Source organism: Aureococcus anophagefferens (assembly GCF_000186865.1).
Source record: "Aureococcus anophagefferens unplaced genomic scaffold AURANscaffold_33, whole genome shotgun sequence".
Lineage (NCBI taxonomy): Eukaryota > Pelagophyceae > Pelagomonadales > Pelagomonadaceae > Aureococcus > Aureococcus anophagefferens.
Window position 1 is genome coordinate 240,020 of NW_008705591.1, and position 11,246 is coordinate 251,265.

An 11,246-nucleotide genomic window follows, 5' to 3' on the forward strand; every position below is an offset into this window, starting at 1 on the left:
GTCAATCTGCTGAGCTCTTCAAACACGCCCAGGCTCAAGGTCCCCGTGTGTCCCTCGTGACTGGACCAGCCTTCGCATCTCCCGATGCGTTCACACGACCGCCCCGACTATTCAGCCACGCACCACGAGGCCTCTAGACGCGTGTTGATGAACCCTTTCGCCCATGGGGATGAGTAACCCAGAGTTATTCAGCAACTCAAAAATTTTTACCCGGAGCTAAGCGACCCTGGGCCTAACTGGATGAGTTTATCATGGCTCCCGATTCATATGTTCGTGTTTGGGCCTCGTCCGGGTCTTGAATTCTCGTGTCCGTGTTTGGGCCTCAACCGGGAATTCCCGACTTCGGCCTACATATGAGCATGACGCATGGGCCGGTGTGATTCAAAAGTCACGAGGCACTTTTTAAACGCAATTTATATTGCAGCGAATCCATTTACTTGTTACCCTCGAAATGCGCAAGCGCAGACCATGCGAAGAAGATCTCCAATGCGTTCCTCTTGCTTAAGGATACGAGCCTTGACAGAACGTGTGCTTTTCTGTTCGTCAAAGATTTTTTCTTTGAGCTCTTTCAGTTTGAGCTTGAGGGGCTGCGTTGTGTCATCGGTTATTTTCATTTCGTGTTCAAGCTGAACAGCGTGGCTCTTGAAATCCTGTTCCCATTTGTCCAGCTCCTTGTTCATTGTTGCAAGGTCTTCATGGACGTAGTCCATACATTTCCCAAGAGGATTAGTTGATTGGCAGAGCACTTGGATAGTGTACTGAAGTTCTTGCAGGTCTGCCTCGCTCAGTTTATCTTTACTCCCTGCTACAGCTCGATCAATTCGACCAAAACGGATGCCACCGGAACCGTCATCCTTCTCCTCATCAACTTTCTTTGCGGCGGCACGTTCTTCTTCCTGGATCTCACGGACAAGCTTAGATTTACCACTTGCTGCAAGAGCATCATCTGTCAGAAGCCCATATCTTGCGTCTGCTTTATTGCCGTGTAAACTCTCATCAGCACCAGGATCTTCATCATCATCATTGTCGCCATCAATCATAATTGTGGTCTTGGTGTCCAGTACATCATTACTATTTTTGGCATCGTTCATCTCCACCTCTAGTCCCTTTTCCTTGTACTTTGGGGGCCGACGTCGTGCAGTCGTGGGGCGTGTTGAACGTTTAGGCTGGGCAATACCAAGATCACCCTCGCTGGCAAGTTGGGTGATGGGGTCTTCATCCTTGGTATGAGCGTAAGCAACTTCTTTTGTTTGGACGCCGCCCATGTTGATCTCCTCCTCGCGCGCAGCAGAAGCAAATGAGGGCTCAGGGTCACGTTCACGATGATCGGCGGTAAAGGTCATTTGCTCTTGTTTAGGCGATTCATCATCCTTATACTCATTTTTTATCTGTACCGCAGAACTACCTCCACCGCACTCCTCCGACGCCAAGACGGCCTGGACAGCACGCTCACTATTAGGTGCTGAACTTGCCGCAATCGCGAGCAGTTGCAAGAGGCGATTTGTGTTGTTAGGTTCAAGTCCGCTGACTATTTTCGCAGGCCGCGCTTCTACTATAGTATTTAATTGCATCCCCACAAGTTTGACCATTTTTGCCAGGTATTCGATTTTTGCCGCTTTGTCTGTGACCTTCGAGCTATCTGATTCGACATCATTGTAGAGCCCAGAACCAAACGCAGTGCGTCGTATTACCTCTGAAATAACATCATGAAGAAATCGAAAGGGAGGCTTGCTTAAGAGTTTATCTAGCAATTTTGGACGGCTGATGATGGGTTCGAGTAGTGCTCGGGTCGTAGCAGGTGTCCCGTCGCACGCTTCGATTTGTTCATCAAGTCCAGATGGCCCCATGCCCATCCCTCCCTGGCGTGAGGGAGGTTCTACGCCCTTCGAATCGGCGCCTCCTCTCGCCCCGGCACGTGATGCTGGTGGTACATCATTTGTCGATCGCTCATCCTTGAGCTCAACAAGTGCATCTGCTTGCTTCGAATCCAGCTTGGTTTCGTTACACAGGCGAGGAATTCCAGAGGGAGTTGCCGAAGTCCCTCGCAATGTCAGTCGTGTGGCTTCGCGAAAGTCAAGAGAAGAGCTAGACGCGCACTGTGCTAACTTTTGTAAGAACTGATTCGTTTTCTCTGGTTCAAGCCCCGCAACAACCTAAAAGGCGCCACAACATAGCAACGGATCAGGGCGGGAGCAAATAATTAAGCTCAGGTAACCTCACCTTAGCTCCGCGAACGTCAAGCTCCTCCCCGAAGCAGATGCTAACGCAGTCTACTATTTTCTTCAGGTAGCTTAGTTTTGCGTCCTTGTCTTTGATCGATCCAGATTCTAGTTCTTCACCTTCGTAGAGATCCTCAGCAAATCCAGTCTTCTTTGTCACCGCGGACACCTGTGTGGCGCTGCTCCGACTACTGTAACGGAATGATTGGACTCTGCGCCTGGCAATATCGTGAAGGAAGCGAAACGGTGGCTTCGCGAGCAACTGCGTGGCGCAAGATGGAGGCGTCCACAGGATTGGATACACTCACCTTCTCTTTTAATTGCGGTCTGTCAATAAGAGGCTGCAACATCTGCTGCGTCTTCAAAATTTCATCCTCGAGCGACATGGCGCCTTTTGAATCGACGGTGAGCTGCCAGCTTCTAAAAGGATATATAGGCTGAGGAACGTTGAAATGCAACTTTTCAAGTTGAGGGGGGGAATTGGCGAATTGGCCGGATTGACCGCGTGACGGACGCCATTGGACGGGCAGCCAACCGCGATCGGACGATCGGACGACGAGCCAACCGCGATCGGACAAGGACGAGGCCATTGGGCGAACCTAGCCTGAGCAGCCATCGGACGCGACCCCCAGCCACTGGATCTAAAAGACATCCATATCCTGAGCAAACGTCTCGCGTTCGTCTTGAGGCAGCTGAGCGTGCTGCCGAACGTCGACAATGCGGGACGCTGACAGAAAGTGTTTCGGTCACCCGGATAAAAGACCCACAGAGACAGGCGAAAAGCGACCCCCAGCCATTCGCCTCAAAGAGTACATGATTTCAAAACATCTCCATCACGATAAGAATCTTGTGGCTGAATCATGATAGGGCCATGACATACGTTAGAGGGAACCCTGAATACAGCACAGAAGGCGGTCGAACAAATAAAATTCTCTACACAAAATTTGTGGTTTACGAACTAGGAAATACAGCACCAACTGCACTGAAGAACATCCGCAATCAGGTGATTGGAGAGCGGGATGAACACGATGAAAATCTTTACAAGAGAGGCGAAAAGGAAGTGAGGCCCCATCTTGAGGTGGGACTACAGGAAATGCCCAGATACATGGGGATAGTGCCCTGCAGGGGAGAGTGCAGTTGGATCATATTGCCCCCCGGTCCCTAGCGGCTCGCTAAAAGACTCGTAGATATTTTATCATCGCACGTGTGATTGTCTCCCTCGTCGATCTGCTAGTAGCTGCAATCTTCACTAGCCCGGTGTCAGGTCCCGGCACAGACAAGCAAGCTTGTCGTCGGACTGGCCCAGTGCCGACCTTATTAGAGGCCCGCCCCTTGTTCCCCCGTGCGGTTCCCGGCCCACTCCCGGGCGTGTATAACTTGACTGTACTGGGCGGTGCCACATTGAGAGCTGACTATTTTGCCCCCGAGGTGTGTCGATTCGTACAGTCTAGCTGGAGTGGCGACTACCGAACATGTTCCACAGCCGTGTGTCTTTCTCAATGCAAGGAGGCACGCGAAGCGCTGTTACTACCGCCTTTGCCTTTTTTTGCTGCTCCATGGCAAGTGAAATCCTGCTTGGGGTCTCCAACGGAGGAAATCTTGTTGACTCACGATGCCTATTCTTGTTGGGTGGAATCTCTGGGATTTGCGCATCAAGTAGATCTCGCGCAGATGAAATCCTCTGAGCCTAAGGAAAAGTCACCAGGGATAATTCGGAGGGAAAACAGCATAACCTACCGAAGTGAATTGCTGCAGATGGACTCGGATTTCATGGAGCCTACGCTATTTGACTAAAGGACATTATTTATTTTGGTACCCCGGGGGGACGAGGGATCCAAGTGCAGAGCCGATTGAAAATCAAGACGTGCAGCATCAAACTTGTGCTGATAATAGGAAGCTTGGCCGCGACAAGCAAAGTACTGAGCGACTTTTGGATTGCGCTTGATCGCTGCTGAGAGCTCCACCTCAGCACCAGCAAAATTGCCCTCGTTAAAAAGTGATGCGCCGATATTGTAATGCATCATAGAGAGGCGCGATGTGACGGCCCAGTCGTGGGGCGCCACAGCAAAGGCAACGTTGAAGTCCGCAACTGCCAGGGTAGTCTGCCCTAAGGCCATAAAACAATCACCACGATTTACGTAGAATCGATGATCAGTGCAATGCGTCGAGCCCGTCCGCCTCGTCAGACTGACCTCTGCCTTAATTACCCGATTAAAGAGAAGAAGCGCGTCGGCAGGTCGATGGTCATGCATTGCCTCCAGTGCCAAATTATTATAAGCCAAAATCCGTTGGCGTACAAGCTGAAACCTAGGGTTTTGAGTTAACTCAAAACAAATACACTAAACGTTCGCTGTTCAGTACGGCTCATGGTCTTGCAGGGATGAACTGTTAGCTTGCTCCTCCACGGTTCTAGAACTAGGGCGCATTGAATGACAGAATGCAGTCGATGCTTGACTCAGATCAACTAGAGCTATATCACAGGCTCCTGCTTGGCGATGTGCCGAGGCGCGTGTCACTAGCAGTTTTATATCGCGCGGAGCAATACGGAGAGCTGCGGTGAGCAGCTTAATTGCAGAGGAGAAGTCGTGATGCATCATATGGTTTAAGGCTGTACGATAGAGCTCCGCTGACTTGCGTTGCATCATGTCGTTGAAACGCCGTACCTCAATATGGTCTGGGGCAAGTGACATGGCCATTGACATGTCCTTGATGCCGACGTCTATCAGTCCTAGTGCCCAATAAAGCTTTGCTCGCAACACAAATTGCTCGGCATACGATGGATCTGGACTATTCCCAGACACAAGGTTAGTATCCAAATCAATTGCTCGACTGATGTGTCTCAGTGCTGCGTCGAACCTGTAAATGTTGATGCATCACTCACCACCTGGCCCTCAGAGATCGGGCCCTGCTTTGCGCTCTTTAAGTTTAGTATGGGCAATTGCACAGTGTGCAAAAAAACGGGAAGATAACGGGTCTAGTTGACTAGCTTCCTTGAAGCACTCCAGTGCAGCTCGTGCGTCTCCTGCGCGCAACCAGCAGAAGCCACGAAGGTCTAAGATCGTCGCTAGACGGTGACGCACGGCAGCATGGACTCCCTGGCCCTGCACAACTACATACCGTAAGTCAATAATTGCCGAGTGCCTAGTCACCGCCATTCAAGCTGATTATAATGTGCGACTGCTGAAATGGACCCCGCTGAAAGCAAATCATAGAGTCTTGAGAAAGAGTCACCTCGAATGGCGTATGCCTTTGGGTCACGTGGTCGCAGGAAGATAGCGCGATTCAGATCCAGGATGGCTAGCTCCACCGACCGATGATTCCCATGTTTGGTGGCCTGCGGGGGTTGGAGACGATGTAGAGTGAAAGTCACATGGAGAATGACATCAATGAGGTGTGCACGTGCATGCTCTAGGTGTTGGTCGGCGCTCATAGGCGCGGTAAGTTCGAGTAGGTGTTGCACACGCCGCAAATTGTATCGGACTATTTGAACGACGATTGATGACTGGAGCGCTACCGGCGCGACTGTGGAGGGGGGGGCGCCATTGAGGTTGCCTATCGTTGCGTTTTATTGGTCCTATTTCGTGTTGACTGACGGACGGAAGATCACAGCGCTGTTGCGCAAACAACCTAGCACTTACCAATCAACGGACCAAGTTGCAGTGAAATGTATCGCTCGGCTGAAACGTCGTCTTTCGCTCGAGACGATGTGGTTGGCCGGCGGCGCGGGGCTGCGTCCGGGGTTCGGGGGGGGCGAAGGTACTACACTCTTTCGGCTGCCGGCCGGAATCGGGGCGACGAGCGCGCGGTCTGAAAAGTGTAGTACCTTCGAGCACCCAGAACCTCGCCGCGGGGACCGCCTCGCGCGCGCGGGAGAGAGAGGGGAAAATGATCTCAGCTTCTGCGTGTTCCCGAGACGAGCGGGCTGAAGTTCTGGGATGCCCGACCCCGAATTCCCACTGCAAAGTGTGCTCAGTTTCTCTCCCCCTGGCCTGGAACATGCCAAACCCAGCATCAGAGATCGTGCGACCATCATCGACGACGTCCAACCACTTTTCGAAAGTAAACTACTAGGTTCAATAAGTTAATGTTGCGTTCCGGCCAACGATTGGTAAGTGCCTAGTGCGAACGAGAATCTACGAGATAGTAAACTCCGGGACGGGGAAGCAGTCTGATGGGGCTGCCCTGCCGTCCGAGGGTGAACTATCGAGGTTACTCAATGGCGGTACACCGGCGTCTCTGTTATCCTCACGTCACCTCAGCTGCCGTAGTATACGGGGGCCGGGGCTACTGGACGAACGGGCAGAGGATCATGATCGGCCTCACTAGGTCCAGGAAATCTCTCCGTCTATTACAGTGCGGGATAACAGGGCTGGAAAGTATTAAGGAAGGGAAAGGACATTGGGTGGCTCTGTACCAGCGAGCCACTAGGGAGATACAAAACTCTCTATCTCTCTACTATAGTACTAGACGGAGAGTCTTCCTGGCCCATCCGGGACCTACTTCCCCGGGCATTAACGTACCCGGATTACGGATTTGGCGCTCCTCCTACGCGCGCCAGGCCACACCTCTGGCCTCCCTGCGCCTCCAGCCGACTATCCTGGATACTACGGGGGCTGGGGTCCTTATATTAGGCACCCCTGGCTCATTACCGGACCTCGACCCCGGAGCCGGCCATGTTGAACTTCAACGCAGGTCAAGTTGACCTCAAGTTGAAGAAAATTTGTAGCTTCGCCGAGGAATTCCCGCGGCTGCAATTCCCCGCACGGGACCCGCGGGGAGGCGTGCTTTTGGCGTCCTTCGGTGCCGCGAAGTCGGCCCCGCGGGTGCATATACCCACCGTTACCATGATCCTGGTCAGATTGTCGAAATTGGAGCTGGACTGGCAGCCTCGTACAGGTCCGAGCCAACAGCTGCCCATGGGGGCGCTGGTTGTCTTCCCGGCCGGTGAGTCAAATAGTCGCCCATCCGGACCACCCTGCCCCTGGCGTCGCGCTGGGGCACTACAGGCTGTGGCTGGCGGAGTTAGAGGGGCCCAAGGGCGCGTTTCGGTAATCCGGGTACGTTAATGCCCGGGGGAGTAGTGAGGCAGATCCTCTGCCCCGGGCCGTTCGTCCAGTAGCCCCGGCCCCCGTATACTACGGCAGCTGAGGTTCCGTAGTGGAATTGCTAGCCTGTGGCGCAGCCTTATATCATGCTCTATATGCTTGAAGCTTTTGGAAACAAAATACTCTATTTGGATCTTCACTGTTGGCTTACGATCCAGGGGGAGTAGAGAGATAGAGAGTTTTGTATCTCCCTAGTGGCTCGCTGGTACAGAGCCACCCAATATCCTTTCCCCTCCTTACCGCGCCGCCTCGCCACCCTCACGACATCATGCTTAGCCACATTGGATCACGAGAACATAATGGGAAGGTAAAACGCTCAAATTTATTTATAAATATTTACGATCGAAGGTACAAGTTTCGATTGATGAGGTTTTTGATCGTTTCCAGCAGTTGGATGTCGACGCGTCAGGCAAGGTCAGTAAGCGCGAACTGGAACGTTTTTTGGCAGGGGACGATGTCCAGCATACGTTTATTGTTGTCTTTGAGACTGCTGACATCGGAATCAGCTGGGACGATAGTGGAGGAGGGGGTGTAAAAAATCAGCGCCGTACAAATTTGGACAATTTGTATGGATATTGCGGATAAAGTTAGGTTGTTATCTCGACAATTGAGCCTGGATCACCCGCTTCCGATGACACGGATGTCATTGTCGGCTTGGCCGTCGCATCAATAAACGGGGCTGCATTACCACCTGGTGGAGCTCAGATGCTAAAAAAGGCTTGGCGGGCTCTCCTTACCGAGCCGCGCATAACACTAGAGCACGGGGCCGTGCACGAACCTTTGGATACTATCTTCTATCCTCTCCCACCCCACCTTTAGGTTCTACGAGCCCTTTGTTATCGTTCACGACTTCGCGCAGACGCTCGACTTGGAGATTGATACATCTCGCAGAAAGCACGTCCCAAAGGGGATCTTGGTAGCAGGATCAACACCGAATCTTCGGGCATCATTAGCTCGCCTACTGACCAAAATAGATGCATGGTTTGAGCCTGCAGACGGTGGCCCAACGCTGCCGCTGCCAAACCCAGTTGTGAAACGTCAACTTCTAGTTGTAACTGCTCGTGGCAGAGCCTGCCCAAAAAAATAAAAACAGAGCAATTTGTTTACAATGTTTACAAAGGCAAAGTTGGATACGCGAGCTTACGCGTTCATCTCTGACATTGTTGATGCTCTCGGAGATGCTCTTTTTGTTGCAGCACCACAGCAATTCAGGCTTGGGTCCGTCACTGCGACGCAAGAATGTTTAAGCCAGCGTGACCACGCGTCGGCTTGCTAGTTTAACCATCTGCCAAACCTCGCATAGGTGTGTTGAGGATTCTAAGCGACCGCTCACCCTTTCGCCTCCTGATGATGGGCGGTCCCACGCCCCCAATCTGAGTTTGTGGAATTGCTTGGCGCTTCGTTCTTTTATACCACTGTGATGCCAGGTGTGACACGTCCCTACATCGACACCTGGGTTTCGGTAATGTGCCCACCGAGATCCACGCTTACTCCGTGGAAAGTCAGGTGAGAGATTCTGCTTCCTATCCCAACTTACCACCCTCATAGACCCGAGTCCTCATGTCACTACAGCTGGGCTTCAAAAGTAAACAGCCTGGGCCAAATGCAACCCCTTGAAGATGAGATCCTTTCTTACAGGCAGTGACCAAGTGCGAATGTTCACATCGGATTTGCTCTCAGAGTTCGATAGGAATCGAAACTCGCGCGCTTCTGTGTCTAGGCTAGGGGTTTTGAAAGTAAATCTGTACATGAATGGTAGGTGGCTGGAGTTCGATGAATTTCGAAAATTATACATGACTCATTTATTTGATGACGCTGCTCTCAATGAACTTCGCACTCGTGTAAAGATCCGATTTCGAAGTGAAGAGGAGATAAAGGCTCTGGCCGAGGAGCGCGCAATGATCCAACGGCGAGCAAAGCTCAAGCTAGAGCTCGAAATGAGGCGTGAGGCCAATCGTGCAATTAGAGAGCGCCAGAAGAGAAAAAATGCTGATTCTTACTACCGTGATTGCGATGGAAACTTGCGCCGTGGCCGGGATAAGCCTGCACTCAAGACTGTGTCGACCCAAATGGAGCCTACTGAATATGAAACGACAGTCAGCACCAACATGGCCATCACGCGGCGGATGCGGCGCCGACTGATTCGTGAGAAACAAGTTCGAAAGCGCAAGGCAGTCTGCGCCACTGAGCACAAAGTTGATGTATTTAGAGCCATGGAAGACACCCGCGTTGTGTCCCAGCGTCGGCAGCAAGTTGTGCGCCTATTACAGGAAGCAGGGTATACGAATGTACGTGCCTCGTCACTGGATGACCGCATAGGAACTATTGTATGTCATGATGTGCCCCATCCCTCCTTTTCTGGGCGAGCCTATGGGCGTCTTATACTACGCAGCCAGGTAACTAATCATCCTATTTTTCATGGCCTGGTCAGGGTGCCACTCATTGCCAATCACCCCCTGCATGCCTTCGAGCTACTTGCGTTTGCCCGCGACATCAGGCGTCCTAGTGCTGCTGCCTGGCATGCCTTCTGCATGCCACCCCTCTGTCGAGGAATCGCCCGCCAGCGGTATCGCGAAGCTGCCAGGGCACATGATCGTTCAGAGATTGTTCATCCTGCAGTCTGGGGTAGTTTTGTCGCGTCCACTGCTACATTCTACGACGCGAATTACACCTCACCCACCCTCTACGGCTATACTATGCAACGGCAAGTGTTGGATGCGGGCAGTAGGCCACAACGTACTGATGGACTCTGTCCACTTCGTCGAATCCCACGTGGTGGTGGCTGCGTGGACCCGATTGTAGGTATCCGGAGTGGATTTGACGAGCTAGCTGAACCATGCCATGTTTGCCTCGGCGGTCAGTGCGGCTGTCCGTTTTGCTTTGAGCTACCATTAGGCCTCAAATTACACGAATATTCTTATATGCCAGGTGACACCACGCACGAGCATGTGAGCAAAGTATTCTTGACTTTACATACTGATCTTACTACACGCACAGCACTTGCACACGACCGGCATGTCCGACACAACCGCGCGGAGGTCCTTATCAAATCAGTCCCATGCGGAGCTGTCACAAAACTCACTTTGCTCTGTGATGACAGCGTTGCTCATCTGCACCACCTTTTTCGTGCAACCTCGGTGCATGGCGTTGCGGATATTGCCCTTTTTCATATTCCAACAGAGCATGGGCTAGTTGAGCTCGATATCGAGGCATCAAATGAAGCTGGAATTAACGACGGCATGGAACTTCCAAATCGAGGGACCATACCTCTCTTCAAATATGGGTTAAATCAGGCAGGCGCTCGTGCGGTGCTCTTCCATGGTTGTCACACCTCTATGTGGTCAATGATTCACGTATTCATTAGCAATAATTTACTCCTCGAACGTCTTGAATCTGCGCTAGATTTTGTGCCACATCTTGATGGCGCGCCGAGAACTCTGCCTGGCTCAGATTTAGTTCAACATGGACTCTGGGATGTTTTTGTTCTTCAAGTTTCTCAACAAAAGCTCTACGCACAACAAGACGAAGCTGCTGAACAGCAGTTTTGTCGAGACCTCGAGAAGCGTGAGATGGAGCATCATCATGCGATCATGCTGGCTGCTCGTCAGGCACGCTGCAGCTCGTAAATGAACACGCATTCGAGGAAGACATGGTTCGTGTAGTCACCGGTCGACTGCCTTGTTAGTAGCTTGGACTTCTCTGCCTCTGGCCAGTGTCGTTGCCAGACTTCTATTGATGTCCTATCAAATAGGGCGCGCACCAGCGCCTGCAACTCACCACGCCCGTTCCATTTAGTCGCACCAGCATCCGCAAAATGGGCCAATAGCCGCCACAACAACTCCCCGGGAATTCTTTCTATCCCTAAAAAAATTGATCCTCGTGCTGAAGAGCNGTGTTTAGCAGACTAGCCGGGGATCCTCAG

The 11,246-nt window shown here is 52.0% G+C and overlaps 3 protein-coding genes across 3 annotated transcripts in view; 2 read left to right on the forward strand and 1 right to left on the reverse strand.

Annotated features, from left to right (window-relative positions):
* The window catches only part of AURANDRAFT_67127 (hypothetical protein), a gene marked incomplete at both ends in the record, with an annotated part of 1,792 nt that extends 1,655 nt beyond the window's left edge, over nt 1–137 (forward strand). Inside the window, one exon of the mRNA XM_009042521.1 lies at nt 40–137. Within this exon, the coding sequence (XP_009040769.1) occupies nt 40–137 (98 nt within the window). The remainder of the gene's footprint in view (nt 1–39) is intronic.
* Nucleotides 138–440: 303 nt separating this feature from the next.
* On the reverse strand, nt 441–5,800 carry AURANDRAFT_72499 (hypothetical protein; the record flags this gene model as incomplete). The annotated part of the gene is made up of 12 exons (XM_009042541.1): nt 441–2,153; nt 2,221–2,388; nt 2,528–2,639; nt 3,100–3,152; nt 3,179–3,338; nt 3,692–3,906; nt 3,957–3,996; nt 4,047–4,526; nt 4,581–5,075; nt 5,136–5,360; nt 5,423–5,553; nt 5,602–5,800. The coding sequence occupies 12 exons, from the start codon at nt 5,647–5,649 to the stop codon at nt 441–443; spliced, it is 3,840 nt and encodes a 1,279-aa protein (XP_009040789.1).
* A 1,792-nt stretch (nt 5,801–7,592) lies between these two features.
* Nucleotides 7,593–11,246, forward strand: part of AURANDRAFT_72500 (hypothetical protein) — a gene marked incomplete at both ends in the record, with an annotated part of 18,543 nt that continues 14,889 nt past the window's right edge. Inside the window, 10 exons of the mRNA XM_009042522.1 lie at nt 7,593–7,631; nt 7,673–7,890; nt 8,144–8,375; nt 8,445–8,542; nt 8,628–8,681; nt 8,752–8,830; nt 8,963–9,036; nt 9,084–10,180; nt 10,253–10,946; nt 11,076–11,203. Coding sequence (XP_009040770.1) covers nt 7,593–7,631; nt 7,673–7,890; nt 8,144–8,375; nt 8,445–8,542; nt 8,628–8,681; nt 8,752–8,830; nt 8,963–9,036; nt 9,084–10,180; nt 10,253–10,946; nt 11,076–11,203 — 2,713 coding nt within the window. The remainder of the gene's footprint in view (nt 7,632–7,672; nt 7,891–8,143; nt 8,376–8,444; nt 8,543–8,627; nt 8,682–8,751; nt 8,831–8,962; nt 9,037–9,083; nt 10,181–10,252; nt 10,947–11,075; nt 11,204–11,246) is intronic.